This window comes from Vanellus vanellus (assembly GCF_965231255.1).
Source record: "Vanellus vanellus genome assembly, chromosome: 5".
Lineage (NCBI taxonomy): Eukaryota > Metazoa > Chordata > Aves > Charadriiformes > Charadriidae > Vanellus > Vanellus vanellus.
The window spans coordinates 6,792,372-6,811,078 of NC_138910.1; the positions used below are offsets into that span (position 1 = coordinate 6,792,372).

The 18,707-nt window shown below is 41.9% G+C and overlaps 1 protein-coding gene across 1 annotated transcript in view; it reads left to right on the forward strand.

The window, feature by feature from the left end:
* LOC309672680 (von Willebrand factor D and EGF domain-containing protein-like) overlaps positions 1-18,707 on the forward strand; it is a 191,516-nt gene that overhangs the window by 98,639 nt on the left and 74,170 nt on the right. The window contains exons 12-17 of the mRNA XM_082484244.1: positions 3,230-3,366; positions 4,434-4,595; positions 9,131-9,235; positions 12,627-12,741; positions 16,160-16,410; positions 17,629-17,848. Of these exons, the coding sequence (XP_082340370.1) occupies positions 3,230-3,366; positions 4,434-4,595; positions 9,131-9,235; positions 12,627-12,741; positions 16,160-16,410; positions 17,629-17,848 (990 nt within the window). The remainder of the gene's footprint in view (positions 1-3,229; positions 3,367-4,433; positions 4,596-9,130; positions 9,236-12,626; positions 12,742-16,159; positions 16,411-17,628; positions 17,849-18,707) is intronic.

Sequence of the window (18,707 nt, forward strand, 5' to 3'; positions counted from 1 at the left end):
TTTCTCTCCACAGACATCCGACATCCATCCCAGGTCTCCACCACCTCTGCTCTCTCTGGATATCTGCCCTTTTGCCCTTACTCTCACCTTTGTGATATTTCCCAGCTCTTTCCTTTGCTCTTTCTCCCCTCCAGTCTTCTTCTGAACTACTTGCAGCTCTTTTGCTAAGGTTTTTCAGGCTCTCCGATATTTCCTTCTCACTTGTCCACCTCTCTGGCCCGTGAGCATATGCCATGCACGGGCTTATTAACCACCCATCCACTAACACGGGGAGAGATGAACAAGAGCCGAACCTTGATTGTGTTTTTTCCCCCAGCAAGAGCAGGTTCTGTATGGCTGAGTACCCAGCTACCGACTGTTACGAGACTTTTCCGAAGTTAATGTCATTGAGATTGCAACTTCCATGCTAGGCTGAAACTGGTTAATATATGTCAAAACTAGAAGGCAGAGGGAAAGACAGACAGAAAACCACACTAAAAACAAATGCCTAAAATTCCTATGCCCATGAAATGCGATATCTCATTTTAGAAAACAGTTAGATAAAAATAATGACCATTTTCAAAAGTGATGTACTGGCTATGCTGAGGTCTAAGGTCTAACTCTAGTATCCATTTGTTTAAAAATGAGTCATTACATTTACTTTCATTTTCCATCCAACTTTCTCCCTCTTTTTCCTCTCCTCCCAACGCCCCCTGCAAAAGGCTTTGGTAAAAATCTGCACGGGGACTGCACCACCTCCTCAGTACCACATCTTCATCTCACCAGAAGCAAAGGAATAGAGCATTACATTACACGTGGTGTCCCACACAACCCTGCTGCGTATCCCTCCCCTCAGAGCACCCCCAGCTGAAGATGTCTCGGTAGGGCCGGATGAGGTAACAGAAAAAAGCCCACTTGAACAACAGCTCAGTCCCCTCCTTCTTCCTCACCTTCATCCAACTACAGAAAACACAAGGTGCATTTTTCTTCCACTAAAGTTTCACCCCTTTCACCACAAAAAGAAATCTCATTTTCATCCTGATGAACCCACAGCACAGCAAACCTTGAGAGAAGATATCCAAAGAATATACGGTGACATATTTCCTCCAGATTTAGATCAATCTAAAGTTGTTCAAAAGTGTGTACGGAATGCTTTGAGAGAAATAAATACAAAATGCTGTGCTGATACTGTAAGTCCTTTCAAAAAGCGTTGAGGCTGGATAACCTCGCCCTGGCCCTGACACAGTGGTGTCGCGGTAGCCTCAGGATGCTCGTAAAGATGTAAGGAAACCCTCAGGGAAGCACACGGGGCTCATCGACAACCAACAAACCCAAGCGTGCCCTCCTGGAGGAGGAAGGGCTGCAGAAGCACACTCCTGTGCCTCACTCCTTCCCGGGCTAGGAGATTTTATTTCACCCACAGAAAATCTGCAATCATAATGAAAATGTTAATGCAGTCCCAGCTACCTCAGTACTAGGGGGACTAACTATTAAAATATCAAGAAAAACATAATGAAGCTCTTTTTTTTATTATTATTTTTATGCACTAACCACAGAAGAAGGCAATTTATCAAATCCATTCACTACATCTGACTAATAGTTTTGTACATTACAGGAATCCACAACTAACTGATGAATGCTGATAAGCTGTAAACCATCTCTCTTGTAAATATTGCAAAGGGTCCAACAGTGCTGCTAATACTGCTGCAATAAAATCAATTAAAAAAAAATAAAAGAAAGAAAAGCTAAAAGCATTGCAGAAGTACAGAAAAAGTCTTTTCACTATGTTTCACGTTTATGTTGCTTTCCTTCCTTTCTCGGGAAAAAACGAGAGTCATGCAGCGATGTTACTATGGGCTGCAATCTGGTGGGATGGCAGTGTTTAAACCTCATTCATCCTAAGAAGCAGCTTAAACGGCAGAGCCCTAAAGGAACAGGGAGGTACTGGGGAAAGTTATCAACTCAGCTCAGGGCATGTTGCCCCTTGAATCAGAGCTGAACCAATGTACCATTAAAATATTAGGCAACACAGAGCTTCTGTTTTAGATAAGCTACAGCTCAGAGAAAATTGATGGGCGATATTGCTTTGCCAGAGCGGTGGTGATGGGGCAGTGAAGAGGAAAAGCTAAGCAGCCTCTCCCCACCATGTAACAGGGAAAACAGCTTGAACTACTCTGCGCTGGTACACGACATGCCTCCCAGGGCTCCCCGGCCATGCCCCTGTTATTAAGTGTTGTTCAGGAAACAAGAAGAAAATTTTCTGCTTTGTGTCATTTGTCATCACAATGGCTTCCCCTGACCATTAGAACTACAAATACTATCAATAAAAATACAAAACCATGATCTTGACTGACTGCTGCTATTGACATAGGATGAGCGTTGTGTTATCCAAGTGCCGATGCAACTATCTGCCCAATTATATTTTTTTCTAAAGCTGTGAATTCTGACATCCAATGAACTGGCATTTTGACTCCATAAAAATAACCGATATGAAAGCAATGAGCAATTTCAAATGGTGAATACCCTAAAGTACAAAAGAACACAAAATGAACCTTTCCCTGAGAATCGTAAAACGTTTTAAAAACAGTAATGGGTGAAATTCAGCCTTGTAAGGAAGGGGTGCAGCACAGGCCGCACATCACTTACACCCTACTTAAGGCCTCAAAATAGGACTTAGGTGAAACTTAGCTGGTGCATGACGTTTGTACTGACACTGTGCAGAGCTGAGTGCCACCCCTTAATGACTTAACACTCACAAGCAAACATTCCTTTGAGGATCATTACTTTTATTGCAACCATAGCTTTGGGGGGGAAAAAAAGGACTGATTTTTGCACTGCTGTTTCGCATTGTGAGGAGCCTGGTGGCACGGTCATCTTCTATGGCACAACACCCTGTCCTCTCAGCTGTGCTCCCATCCTGTTACCCGGGTCAGCAGGGGTATTGCCACTGAAGACCTTTTATGACGAAGCCGTGGCTTCAATTAATTGATTCCATGAGCCATATAACGGTCACCGATACGTCTCACAGTGCTGGATGCCCAGAGCAATTATTCAGCAGAGGTTTGCTGCTTCCCATTTCAACAACCACTGCTCCTCTTTTCAGGAGAAATTCACAGGGGAGCAAGGAAGACCCCAAGGAAAAGAATTAAACCAAAACCACCAGGAAAAACAACAAAATCTCTGATAAACCCGAACAGAACAGCATCTAAGTGCTATTCTCTAAAGCTCTTTATCTTTCTCACCTTTTCAGAGCAAGCTTTGGAAATCAGGGGCTTGGAGAATGGGGGCCTCTGCGACGTCCGAGCCTCTGACTGCACCAGGATCCGGGTGTTTGGCTTCGGCTTCAAAGAGTCACCCAACCTGCGCTGCGAGGTCACCAGGTTAATTGTAAGCAGCTTCCCATGGGCTCGTAAAGCGTTGATGATACAGTCAAACTTTGATGTGTTTATATTAAAGTCTCTTACCCTGAATCGTGCCAAGTGCCATCATCTCCACCACAGTGGGTTGCAAATAGCTTCAAAACCCTTTGCCAATACATTTGTTATGAACGAGGGGAGCCGAAGAGGCTCAGCCCTTTCCAGGACTGGTTCCCTGGAAATGCACAGCTACGCGTTCTTGCGAATTTTCTCTGGGGGCTTTTGTTTAACCGTTGTTTGCTTCAGCTGCACTGTAGTCCGGTGAAGCCTGAAATCACAATATTATTTCTCATTTTGTGCATCTGGAATCCAGTACGCTTGGTGGTTTACCTAAATACATTTAAATGCTAAGTTTTGTGTTTTAATATAAAGTTTCCTCAACATAGCTACAGAGGCTCTTATTTGAATTTTCTTAGTCACAGTTCAATACCAAGTCAGAAGTTTTAATGAGTATTAAACCCATCTCTTCTGCTAACACTGTAATTTTATTATAAACAACTATACATGAGCAATGCTAGGACTGAATTATTTGGTGTATCAGCATACTCACATATGAGGGGTTTGATTCATCTCATAAATCCACCTCATAAAAGACATTCAGCCTGATTCCCATTCAGTGCTAACGTGCTAATGAGGCACAGCTGAGATTTGCCCGCTTCGGGCTCCGGAGGCTCTTAACAAGCAGTGATGTCTTGTGCAGCTGATCTAGATAAGTAGTAGACATCGCCTTCAAGGAGCAAGGGGTTGGCTGCTGAGCTCTAGGAGCCAACACTAAGTTGCTCCACTATGTTGCCCTGTCTCATCCCAGCTGCTCATCCCAAGCGCAGACCACAATGCTTCCTAAATCAATAGACCACCTGCACGCATAGATGAGCACGGCTTGCTCTTTGCTGTGGCTACAGTAACAGCATCGCTTCTTTTAAATAAGCCATCTGGAAATGCCTTACATTATTAATTATAAATATAAACATATGTTGACAACTGGAATTTCTTTATACGAGCCTTCGGTTTCTGCACTCTCCTTCTGTTTTACTGCAGCATCTCCATGGCGAATGGATATCAAGAGAACAAGAAACCACAAAAGCAGATTTTCTCAGCTCTGAGGCTGTTGACTGCCAGATTCCTCTCCTGAACCTTACAGAGACAGAGGCTGTGCGCTTCGTGGCTGGTGATGAGCCGTTCGCAAGATGGCAAGTGAAAGTAGGAATTTCTTATGTTTCTAAGAAATGATTTAGAAGGAGAAAATCAGTTGTCACGGTAAATTAAAATGCAAAGCACAATTTGCTTCCCTTCAGAAATGAAAATGCCTGTAGAAACACATTAATGTCATGTAGGGAAAAAAACCCAACCCATCAACCAAAACAATATGAGTTAAAAACAGGTGTCTTTGTAGGCAATCCACAAGTGCAAATTACAATCACTTCTCCAGGTAATCACCTGAGATTGATGCAGTTGGACTAATCAATTGTTAATCATTAGTATTTCATTTCTGGAAACCCCAGCTCAAACTCCTGATTAGGCAGCAAATATAAGACAACTTTGACTCGCTGGTTGCAAGGCTGATGTTTGCAGCAGAGCACTGGTGGCTCCTGGGCAGTAGGTGAGGGCTGGCACGGTGTGAACAGGGTGGTCGTGGTCGTGGTCGTGGTCGTGGTCGTGGTCGTGGTCGTGGATGACCGCAGGAAGAAACGTGTGTGATGCCTGCTTGTGCTGAGTTCTCTGTTGTGGTTTTAGCCCCTTTTGTTCACAAAAGGATTCCTACTTTCTAAATATTTCCAGAAAATCAGTGCCTTATTGACCCTGCACCTGCTACCTTGGTCTCGCTCTCAGCCTGGGTGGTTATTTTCTGCACGTTGGTTGGTTGGGGTTTTTTTTAAGATTGAGATCATTTAAAGGCTCCATATCTGAGAAAAATATATTGCCATTGTAGGAAGGCTGCAGATGTGCTTTGAAAATTGCAGTATGTAAAAATGAAATGAGTAAAACACTCGCTTCACTGCGGTGTTACTGCCTGTCCTGCACCCACAGCTGTCCGTACCCCAGGCCAGACTGAGGATGTGTGCTGCTGTGTGGCTGAGGGGAAGCAGAAAGATGTTTGGTGGTGCACATATTCTATGCAGTCATTTATTTTTAATATATAAGGATTTGTGTTTTAAGAGATCAGTGTAAGATCTCTGTGGGAGCAGAACCCGACCATCGTCTGCTGGTGCGGACCACGCACTTTCCTTCTGGAGAAGAAGCCGTCAGAGCGGGCAGACACTGAGGCTGAACAAGGAGGGCAGTTCCTGTGCTTAGGGCTCCAAAATTGCTCTAAGGAGATACTGAACTCTGCCAACGGTGAGATGAAATGCCACCTCATGATGGAAGGACCTGAGAGGGAGAAACCCTTGGGTTTCCTGGCCCAGGAGAACGGCTAACATTTCTGCATGTGCACAGAGCTGTTTCTCAGCGTAACTGGAGAGCTTCCTCACAGCTCAGGTGTATTAGGATGCAGTTTGCTTTCAAGCGCTGCCTCGCACCCCTGAGGAGGTCTGTACAATTTTTCTCATTTTTTTCCCCTCAAAACGCACATAGAATATCTCTTTCCTCGCATTCAAGTTCAAGAAAACCTCTGCACCCGTAAGCCTTCTGCCCTTTCCCCCTCCTTCGAACCCTGCAGGAAAAACAGGTTTATGGCTATGCAGCGAATGCACAATCAAATCGTCTCAGACCACATGCGACTCCTGGTTCTCCTGTGGATCTTTTTGCTGAAGGAATTGGGAAGGCAGAGCTCAGCACCCGGTTTCAAAGGCAGCTGGCAGAGAACAAAACAATGGAGCTTTTCAAGATTAAAAAATGATTTGAAATGAATTCCACAGATGTTCAGAAATTTGTGCTCCAGAAAATTCCTGATGAAATTTACTGCAGTGTTGACCTTCTGGGTTATTTTAATAGATACTTTTTGAAAGGTAGGTAAAAGATTTTTTCAGAACCCAAAATCAAAACAATTCTTTCTGGCAATATCACTGTTCAATAGTTTCAGAACCTCTCCTTCTTCCCAATTCAAATATCAGAGGAATCAGACGAGTTTCACATAAGCTTTTTTTCACGACCAACACTTGGGGAACGGAGGCTTGACAAGCCCTTCTCAGTGCTCTTTCATTTTATCTGCTCTTGTATTCATGTTTCAGATTTTGCTCATTCATTCCATGACGTGCTGCTGAACGCAGATAAGAAAGTACATGGGGCTACACCAGAGCGTTTGGTGTAATTAATTTAGATATCAAAATACAAACTCCTACTTGGGTAGCAGATGACTTGGGCTGTCCACACAGGTGTCTGGCGAAGAGGTGAAAGAGCTGGGCAGACACCTATCGAATTTGGGAGGCAGGTCTCTCGCTTATCCTCAGTTTGTTATCTTTGCCTCTATTTGTCAAGAGCAGGAAAAATATTGGTTAAAAAGGCGGTGAGGCAGAAACTGAATTTCAATTCGGCAAGTTTTTGCAGCTTTCATTTTTCATTTGCAAACATTCACACGAGTCAAATTGTATGTAGATTATGAGTGATACAAACAGCCAAGATTGTTTCCTGATGAGTGAAATACTTCAGGCAGAAGTGACAGATTTCCTGATTGTCCCGACTGCTTATCCAGAAGAAGTGGCTCTTTCTTTCCAGGTGATACACGTGTTCAAACAATCAAAGCACAGCTCCAAGTGCGTCTCTGGCTTTTAAGGGCCAACCGAATTCGAAGAAAGGTTTGCTCAGCTTAGGTCTCACTGAAGTATTTGTTCCACATCACTAAGGTGACTAATGGAAAAGCAATTAAAATAGCTATAAAACAACCCAATTCTAAAAAGACACCAAAATGGGTGTTTATAATAGAACGTAGAAAAAAAGCACAGATTAAAAAAAAATAATCAAATTGGCAAGAGTTACATTTCACTCACAATGCTCACTTCAGACAGAACAATTAGTGCAATTTTATAGCTTTTTATATTTTTCCCTGTCTACCCATTTCTTCACCCATTATTAGTGCACCGGTATTGAGACAACATTGGACGCTCTGGTAAAAGAATGAAATGAAATGTAAATTGCATCAGGAATAATATACTCTTAATGGAAGTCTTGCTGCCAATAAGCACTGTCTTTCAGGGAAGTGTGGGTCTTGAGGGGAGGTTGCCTGTTTTATTGTTTTCTCCTCTCAAACTGCAGCATAAGTTCTTTACATCTTTTAAAAGAGTTTTTACCTTTAGTATAACACACAATAGTCTAATATTTCAACCGAGTATGATGCCCAGGAAAAAAATGTGTTTTTCCTTAAAGCTGTACCAATGAATTTTACTGGAATGATGAATTTTACTGAATTCTTGGACCAACTTAAGTTAGTCCAAAGAAGTTGTTTCCCTTCCACAATTTCAAATTGTAAACATCCATTCATACTGCCTGTTTACCTCCTTGCGTTGTTGCTTTCTGCAGAAACGAAGACTCTTAGCTTGCAGTGCATTTTCAGCTGAGAACATGTGATATTGTGGGAGTACCTCCTGTATTATGTTCCATGAGCTTTCAAATCATTCTTAGTGAACTTATAATTGATGCTTTTTATGAAACTTATTTAATTTTTACTCTGTGCACTTCCAGTTATCTTTGTTCGATTTAACATACATTCTTTCTGTGAACTGAAATAGTTTATTAATTGATCAAAAAACTTTATACTCTTGAGCTTGTAAAAGTTCTTTGCAAAGGAGGTGAAGATGTTTCAGCTTCGGGGTCACAGGAGAGATGGAGGAGGGATTGGGGGTTGCTTTTATAGCAAGAGGACAGAAGGGGTACCCGACCGATCCAAAGCAAAGGTCTTCTTAGATCTGTTAAACAGCGGCATTAGTTTGACTGTGAGAAGCCGAAACCTGAAAAATACCTGACAGAAAGGGCTTTGCTTTCCTGCTGGTGCTCATCAGTGTTTACAGTGTGGCTTTCAGCAGTATTTTGGGGTGCTCTTTAACTTCCACTCCTCTCAGGAGGTGTCAGAATGTTTCCGCAAAAGCTAACCCTTTCCACGCTAGTCTGGTATTTTTTCATTTTTATTGTAGAAAAATTAAAATATAGAGCCACTTAACCCTTTCTTCTTGTGTAAGCGTTCATATATGAAAAATGCCAGGCTAACTTAAGGCTTCCTAAATTACCTACATATACAGGAAACTGTGAGCTGGGACAGAAGGTGTTTATCTAATGTACCTTCCCATGGAAATGGGGCTGCTTTTTTTTTTTTTTTTTTTTTTAAGGTTAATTTGACATCACCCAAATAATATGCATTCTCCTTCCTTTTTTTTTTTTTTTTACCCCAAAGAGTTTACTTACTGATTAAGCCATTAGTAAGAAAGTGGTCCTGAATTTCAGCCAAAAATCTTAATTTCATTTCACAACTCCTGGAAAGACACCCTCGTAGCACTTGAGTACCTATGTGGCTCCATAAGGGGGTTGAAAACACCCCCAGGAAAAAAAAAAAAAAAAACAAACTGACAGCAGTCAGAAAAGTTGAATGCCAGCTGAGCCAAAAGATCTTTTGGTTATTAATGAATAGTTTCCAGTTTGGAGCATCAAGCAATTAGTTAGCTTGCAGTAGAGCCACTCACAAGTGGCTTAATTTATCTTGCTGGCAAGCATCCAGTTCAAGGGGGCGACGGTATATGCTCCAAAATGAGCAGACAGTCTCCATATGGAACATTATTACTTATAAGGATGATTTTTGTACCATTTAGATCACTAACGATGGCTTCCAGTACAGTAATTCCGGAGTCCTGACCCTGTACGACGCGGTCTGCCAGGCCTGCCAATTCCATCCAACCGGACTTTGTAAATTAAAGGTAATTTAAAGAGCATAAAGGTTTAATATGGATTGTTCACCCCTTCCTTAGCCCTCTCCCTCCCTTTGATGTACTGTGTGTAATAACTGCTTTAGAAGAGAAAAATCTATTTCATAGGTCAGCTGTGCAGCCTAATACTTTTCTCTCTTTCACAATCTCCGGTCTGTGATCACAGAATCATAGAATTATAGAATGTCTTGGGTTGGGATTTTTTTTCATATTTACATGGGGTACGAATAGCTGATAGAGCATGCTTTACGACGGACCTTTCACAGGCAGACGCTTTCAGAAGGCCCATGGTTGACAGTATGTATACTTTGCAGCTGTTCATGGAAGTAAATAAGACTGAGGTGTCCCCCCCAAAAGGCAGCTTAACTTCACTTTTGAAGTGGCGCTGCTCGTAAGCTACTATTCCTCTCCTGGCCTGTCTGGCGAGGGCACTGTAACTGTAAGCTGTATCGTTTCTGTACCCATTTTCTGCCTTAGCAAGGGGTAAACTAAGATGCCTGTTATACGGTTTTTGTCGTGTGAAAACACCCTTGAGAACACAAAACATTTCTGCTTACATTAAATACTGGTAAGTACAAACATACAGTAATGTGACAGTTTCAAAACCATAATCAAGAGTCCAGGGCTACGTTTTCACGAAATCACGGAGTTTCAGAGCTGGAAGGGACCTCTAGAGATCACCCAGCCCAACTCCCCTGCCAAAGCAGGATTGCCCAGAGCACATCACTCAGGACTGCATCCAGGCGGGTCTTGAAAATCTCCAGAGAAGGTGACTCCACCACCTCCCTGGGCAGCCTGTGCCAGTGCTCTGGCACCCGCACCGTAAAGAAGTGTTTCCGTGTATTTGAACGGAACTTCCTGTGTTCTAACTTGTGCCCATTGCCCCCCGTCCTGTCACTGGGAACCACTGAAAAGAGCCTGGCTCCATCCTCCTTCAACCCACCCTTGAGATACTTGTACGCCATAATAAGGTCTCCCCTCAGCCTTCTCTTCTCCAGGCTAAAGAGTCCCAGCTCTCTCAGCCTTTCCTCATAAGGCAGATGCTCCAAGCCCTTAATCATCTTAGTTGTCCTTCGCTGGACTCACTCCAGCAGTTCCTGGTCCCTCTTGAACTGGGGAGCCCAAAACTGGACACAGTATTCCAGTTGTGGCCTCACCAGTGCAGAGTAGAGGGGGAGAATAACCTCCCTCGACCTACTGGCCACACTCTTCCCTACACAGCCCAGGATTCCATTGGCCTTTTTGGCAACAAGGGCACATTGCTGGGCCATGGATAATTTACTGTCTACTGTTTTAAACTGCCAACGTGCCAGAAACTGCCTGAAGAGCACTACAACCCTCTGTTTTCCTGTGGACTTATCAGTGTAACGTTGCCCATCCCTTAAAAAAAAACAGCGTTCCCTGCTCTCATTTTCTCGAGGGTTGCATCAGACAACTTTTCTGTTTTTCAGTGGGGTTATAAAGAAACTTTTAGAGGGTTTGGGGATATTTGCATGTGCTGATCCTGCTTTCCTACCCGGAGGCAAGCTTGAATGAATAGGAGACCACCAGGCTGCATTTTTAAAAAATGAAGATTAATCAGGTATATCTTAACTCATTTGCTTCACTGTTCTCATTAACGCTAATGGGAAAATACATATTTCAAACTTGCACTGATTGCAAGAACGTACCGGTTACCAAAATAAAACAAAAGTTCACATTTTTTTCAAATAAATCAGTGAACAGAATTTACTTTATAGGCCCAAACGAGGTAAAACCACTTAAATTTCAGATTAATTGTGTCAAAACTATTTCAATTAAAGCTAGGGTGGGTTTTTTTTGTCAAAGACTTTCCTTATTCTTATTCTTACACTTTTGAAATATACATGTTTTCTCAATATGTTTGTGTTCTCTAGGGTTTATAATAATTTCTATCCAAAGATGCTTCAAGGGACTATTTGAACTAGGCTTCCAATTGCATCAGCTCACATTCTAATTACCCCTCTTATAACATTCCTTTGTAATACCTAAATTGCTTCCAGAAAAGGTGTTTCAATTAGGGGACATTTTATATCAGGCCATTTCACATTCCTTGTTCCTCTTTTATGGAGCCCATTCTGTCCCACTCTATCACATCAGAAAAAGCGTCTTTTTCATCAGAACATCAAGCCTTTGAAAACAACAATGTAATAAAATCTAATTAACATCCAGATTTTAATGCTGAAGGTCTGTCGTGTTCTGTCATGTTGGGGCAATTGTGAGAGTCCTTTTTGTTTCTCTGCCTTACCCATTGCTCTTAAAGTGGTATTATGTAAAATATGGACTAATAGACTTTGCAAAAGAAGGTTGAGAAATGAAGAAAGCAGTATATAGAAACCACAAGGCCAGTAATAGGACACACATCGGTCTCAGAAAAGCAATGTGTATGCAAAGGAGGAAGGAGGAAAAATGTATTTGGGCCTCGGTAGCTTCTCCCTCCTGCTGTCCCACTGGAGCAGTGACATCCCCTGTGTTCCCAACAGACCCCTGTGTGCTCCTGGGAGTTTGCAATGTCAGATGACGTCCCATCTGTAGGTGTGCCCCAACACAGGCTACACGCAAAAGGCATAACTCTGCCATAGGACCTTCCCGTGGCGTGGATGTTTAATTACATCCATTAATTATGTCCCTGTGTTCACCTCTCAGACAACCCAAGTGTCTTCAGCCCACCCAGAAGCCACAGGGCCTCCCTGGCCCTGGTGGCCACCCTAACTAGGAGAGGACCAGATCAGCTCCAAAGGTTGCTGTGCCCACAGTGTACCAAACAAACTTCTGCTGGGACGTTCTGCCCAACCTAGGCACCATCGATGTGTTTAGCTGTTATTAACAACTATCTCATGGATGCCTAAAATCTAATGCAGTTCTTTATTCTGCTTTTATATCATTGCTTTTTCATATTTTTATGAAGAATCTCCAGAAGTAATTAAGTTACCGGAACAGGATTCCAAAATTTCAAATGGAGATTTTTCTTAATCTCAGTTTTTGTTAATCTCATGGAGCTCACTTTTGAGCGTTACCTAATACTCATCATATTAGTAGTCACAGCTGGAAATAATGATCACATACACTACATAAGCTTGGAAACAAAAAAAAAATAATCACATTCTGTCATTAATCTATAGCAAGGAACATCACATGTTTGCTAAGATAAACCACTCACAGCTACAAGGAAAACCGGAAAACTTACATATCTTGTTTTCTCCTGGCTGGGAGAAAGCACCAGCATTTAAAAAGCTGCTATTATTTTGTGTCAAGAGACAAGTGAGTTTCTGCTTATCTCCAGAAATTATCAACCGCTAATTTCTTGTCTTTATTTTTTTTCCTTACCTCCATCTCCCACCATTTTTATTTCCTCTTTTGGCAGGAAAATACTTGTAATATAGATGGACTTTGCTACGGTGAAGGAGAGTCAAGTCCTACCAGTCCTTGTCTTCTCTGTGAACCCGACATTTCTAAGTTCACCTGGTCTATTAATGAAAGTAAGACAGGTTTTTTCTAAGATTAGAAGCACTTATCTGGGAGATTATGACTCAGTCTACGAAATACATGGTTCCTTCATTTGGCTAACATGAATCTATCCTGCACAATAGCGTGTGTGGTCTGTTTGCAATGGGAATAATTGGATGCACCAGAAATGCACACCGACCAGAGGCAGAGAGTACTCCACTGCGCGCACTGTGCCTCTGGGCACGTATCTTGTTCTGGCTGAAACCTGACAAATCTCAAATTAATAAAGCCAAAATAGCACCTGAAAATGAAATTGTTGCTATGCCAGTGCCCCATGCGGTGCCCAAGTCTGTCAGCTGAAGGTGATGGCCCCTAAATACATCTGTCATCCTCTTGCAGGTACGAATTTTTAAGGGAACAATTTGGGGAAAACGCTGCTTTTAAAACGCTAATGTATATTTTTGATGTCTGGAAGAATTGTTTCCTTTCCCTCAGCCAAATCCTATGAAATGCCACACAAAAGACCTTGGCTCGGCAGGGGGTCTAAGTGATGGGGATCAGCTACTCATTACCTTCGCTGCCACAGAACCTAAAGGCTCGTTCTGCAGCCCCTCATGGCGGGGGTCACGGAGAAGGCTGCCTTTTGAGCCACCTCCTGAATACTGAGGACTTAATCATAGCTTTTTCATGGCTACATCCCCAGTGTAAACAACCACCATTACTTACCGCACGCTTTACAGATAATCCATGTTTCTAGCGGTATTATCCTCACAGTGCATCTTCCCACTTACACGAGCCCATTTGCACCTGGTCAACATAAAGATTATATTACTGCTTTTATGTAGATTCATGTGTTGGTTCTAGAAAGAGTTTCTTCGTCCTCTTAGGTTCTGTAAACACAAGCAAATTACAGAGAGGTATGCGAGTAACAGGACCAGTTTCCGTTATTTGTTTGCAGTTTTATATTCCTTTAGGGTGACTAGGTCAGCAGGACCCTTCTGGAAGGAGGGAGTCCTTGGGGGAGAGCTGGGGATGCTCAGGGACAGAGACTCCTAGAGAGCGCAAGGTACGGCAGCAGAAACAGGGAGAGCTGTAACACAACGGCTGGAGTCCATAGCTCCAGCGAGCACACTGCCAAGGAGAGCAGTGAGCAGACACGCTCTTCTCAGAGGTTATAGAAATGCCGATGAGAAGGACCAAAAAGGACCTAATGGTTTCCAGCAACACAAGAAGCCTTAAGTTGTTAGAAATCAATTTTGGGAAGGAGAGAGTTGTCCTTTTAATTCCTCTTTCAGGCTCTCCACTTCGAATTTTCTCTATTTATAAATATATATCTCTAGTTTATGTCCTAAAGAATCCAGCTTTTGGAATTTAAAACTCCCTGTCAGGAAAAAGTGTAGGCAGATCCATCCCAAGTGTCAGCCAACTAAAAATCCCTTAGGATGTTTCTTGTATGAGTAGTTAAAATGCCTACAGGTGAGCCAGACCTGAAGAAGAGCTTCTACACCTGAAAGCATGTGGTTTGTCCCCCAAGGATATAGTTTAGACTGCTGAGAGATATTGTCTGTGACTCACAAACAGACTCTTTCTGTCCTTCCATTGTCTTGGCCACAGCAGTAGCATCTCTAGGGAAGAGCTGATCCTGCTTGTTACATAGACAGACTACTAATACTGAGACGGTTCAATTTTAAAATTCAGAAAACGGCTTAAAAAGGAAAAACTGCATTTGTTTTGGAATTCATAAAGCTAGAAGTGATTTGGGAAATCTGAAACAGATCATGGTTCACTTTTCAATGATTTCAAAATTGAAAAATATTGAAAAGAAAGGGTTTGTCAGCCTTGTTTTCAAAATTGCAAAAAACATTTTAGAAGTTCTGCAATAATTGGGAATATATGTCTATTCACTGGATGGCAAGGACATCTCTGGAATTAGAAACACTCATTCACAGACTACTTTTGGAACATCTGATTTTATGTTATTTTGTGCCTACAATTTCCCATTACCCTCTATCCAGTTAACACCTTTGTGTTTAGCTGTAAATGCATACCCAGCATCAATATTTCATTGATTACTTTCGGCACAACTTTTATGGGCTCCATGGTTTAAGTGTTTGGGAAATAAAAGGTAAATTAATAGATGGAAGCTTTCAACAGTTATGCCAGGACAATCTGCTGGACAAGCAGTTTAGAAAGCTCTGATAGCACAGCAGCAATGAGTGGAGAGACACATTTAAATAATTGCATAATGCGAGACATGCTACAGAAAGCAAAGCTTGATAAAAGGCTATGCACCACAAAAACACCCTAATGATGTCTTCCCACAAGCATAATGCAAGGACACACGCGGTCCTTATCAGAACACATGTATAGTTCATAGTTTTAGAGTGTGAATTGAAATTAATCCTCGCTATGTTCCTTAAGTTAAACATAGCTATGGTCAAATTACATTGTGAGAAGATTCCTTTAAATATCAACATATGTCAGTTTGTACTGCTGGTTAAAGATGGCTTGAGACTGAAGGGGCTTAGGACATGGAGATGAAATTCCCAACCCTGCGGAGAGCTGCTGTCACCACAGGGTACTCATGCAATCTTACGTTTCCTTGGTTTCCAATTATAAAATGTAATACTGTTCTCTACCTTGTCCACCTTGCCTATTCATATGGTAAGTATCTTCACATAACGTTTGTCTTCTACTGTAAAACAGCCTTGTACAATTAGGCCTTTATCTTCATTAAGGAAATACTAAATGTGAACAACAACACCAGGAATAACAACGCCAACGGTGACACGGTATGCACTTCTGTCACTGGGGACAGACAATCTCTGATGTACCTCTGCTGGCACTGAGAAAACCTTTACTCCTGATGAAATGTCCAGCTGAATTCAGTCAAACTGCTGAGGCTTAATTACTACTCACATGTGAAGGCAGGAGAGTCTACTCAACAGAAGAGTTACACAATTATTCCCCCTCCCCCCCCCCCCCCCCCGGAGTTGCCCACCCAATTCATTTCTCGTTCATCATTTTGAGATTTAGTTTACTTGTATTTAAATGGATAAATAGATAGATAAAGGGGTAGACAGAATAAGTATATAAATGTAAGTATTAGAAATACAATTAATTAAAGTTTTAGTAAGAATTGGGGTACTAGTGGGAGGTTATAGAAGTCATGTCTGATGTCCTCCCATGTATCAAATAACATATCAAAAGTAATCAAAGTTCAGTATGGGAGAAAAGTTCGGTATGGGGCATGAAAGAAATAGGAGGAAAAAGGTACACTTTTTGGTAAAGCTGTTTGCTGCCTCTGACATCTAAATTGCCCCTCCGTCAGTCTCAGGGCACGTTCTGTACCTTTACCTTTGAGAGAACTTCAACAAAGACCCGCGCTGTGAATCTTTACATGGGAGAAACCGGAATTTATGTAATCGTGGTTTCATTTTTGCTGTTTAGACAACCTGCCTCCTGTGTTCCAGGCCCCCTCCAGCCAGCTGCTGACATTTATTGGTGAGAATTTTGTTTACCAGTTAATAGCAGCGGATCCGGAAGGGTCAGCGGTGCTATTCATCTTGGAGGCTGGGCCACAGGATGCCAGGCTCTCTCCCGCCGGCCTTCTCATCTGGAAAGTTGATTCAGAAGAAACGCAGACCTTTGAATTCACCGTCTCGGATGAATGCAATGCACAGAGCAGATACTCTATTGAGGTAAGGAAATGAACACTTTAAAGGAAAAACAAAACAAACCTCTTTATCATGTCAGCGCTTTGGTGCAATTGTCATTATAGCTAATAATTTGTTACTGTCCTGAAAACTAAGATTTCAGCTATTCCCTCATAACTGTATATTATCCGGCACAGCAATAATGATCAATTAATGGAATAAATATCTCTGAGAACATAGAAACTATATATACAAGGAACAAGAAAGAGTGCTATTGATTGCTGTTTGAAAGAACACTCTTGCAGAGCCTTTTAATGGTTCATTAATCTGCTTTAAAATTCACATTCTGCATTTGGATTGCAGAAAAAAAGCATATAACATAAAAGAACAAGTTTTAGCTATAAAAGGGAGATTATAACTCATTCTCAATGATATTTTTAGAGGGTGTCTTGCTCTTATGTCGTTACTCCATGCTTTAAGTTTCTTGGCAGAGCTTGTGCATAGCTTTGTCTTTATTGTATAGCTTAACATTAATCCTGTGATAGGATGAGCTAATAAAGTGGGATGCAGACTCTTGACACAAGAACAGTTTTGTGAAGAAAAGATTTTTTTCCTAAAGATTCCAATTTTTACTCACTCAAACCACTGTCATCAAAAATACCCACCTGCTGAACCCACACAGCAAAGGGGAAACTGGAGTCTAGATACTGGTTTGAAATGGAAACATTTCAAACTAGACCCGTGTTTAACTAGGTGAGATAATACAGAGGTTTGAAATGCTGTTCTTGTGCATACGCAAAATGAAACTACGGACCTCTCTTCCCTGAAGACCAGCTAAGGAATTCCACAATATGTTCCTGCCTGGGAGCCATTTGTAATGTGAAACAGTAAGGAGGGCAGGCAGGCAAAGAGAAAAGATTTGTCATTTCTTCTTTGAAGAATAAGGAACAAATTCTGCCCTCAGATGCTATGTAAGAACTGCTGTTATAGCAAATAGGATTTTTTTTTCTTATAAGAATGTGCCCCTAAATGATGAAAAAAAAGAAAAAACCCTTAAAAGTCAAGCTTTCAGTCAAATAAATAAGTATGCTGAGTATGAGACCATCTATCTAGACAAAGGAAATATTGGTTAGAAATAAGTTTTCATAATACTGGCTAAGATGTTTACACTGCAAATCTGTCCCTTCCTAAAGGGTAACGATATACCTCTCAGCTGTGATTAATTGGAGGAATCTTACCACACCTCCCTGTTGCCTTCCTCAGGTTGGAGTGAAGCCCTGCAGCTGCCTCAATGGTGGAACGTGTGTTACCAATATTAAATTCCCTCCGGGCCTTGGTGAATACCTGTGCTTGTGTCCAAATGGATTTGATGGAGAATTTTGCCAGGAAGATATTAACGACTGCAAATCAAACCCCTGCGGCAGCGGAACATGCGTGGACAGTGTGGATGCCTACTTTTGTAGATGTCCCCCTGGTTTGGGAGGTAACATCTCACCGTTTCCATCTCTGATTTAACTAGAGGTATATTGTGCTACAGGATTTTTTGAGTCCAGCATGACCTCAAGCATCTGTCAAATGGACTACAAAAGCCTCCTCTTCTGCTCCCATGGCTTAGCTTTAGACAGATAGAAAATGTGCAAAACCAGCTAATTATCCATGCTCAAGGGAGGAAGAATGAGCAAAACCTCTGTGGTCCTGAAATGATCACTCAAGGAGGCCATGAACCTATCTGATCTCAGTTTCCACCTGCTTATTTCTCATGGATTTTCCATCCATGAGATGAGCTAGAAGAAGACTTAGTGGAAGAGAGAAAAGGCAAAGATCCAGGACCCTTTTGCACTCCACAGGATTTTACTAAATTAAGGCAATGAAAGAAGTGAGAAGGGATGATTTTTCTAGGTCTAGGAAGGAGAAATGGATATGGAAAACATGCAAAAATAAATTGTCCTTTAGTCCCACTTGAAGCTTCATTAAATTTAAGCATTAGAAAACCACAAACCCATTAGGTTGTCAGACGTGCTGATGGAACAAATCTAACCTTTTAAACAGTTCAGGGCAGGCCACAATATGATTTTAAGAGATGCAGGGAAAAGGGATGATGGCTGCACCAAAAAAGGTTCTTTTAGAAAGGCAGAATGAAAAGCATGAAGAGGAGGAGCTGGAGAATGAAATGCAGTGCGGCCAAAGAGGTAGATGCAAGACATACAGCGCAAAGAGGAAAACCTGAAATGTGAGGAGAAAGAGAAGCACCTAATAGATAACGCAAATGAGGATAGAACATGTTGGTACCGATCATGCAAGTTACAGTCAGCTTCACTGCATTCAGAACGTCTGTGAATGAT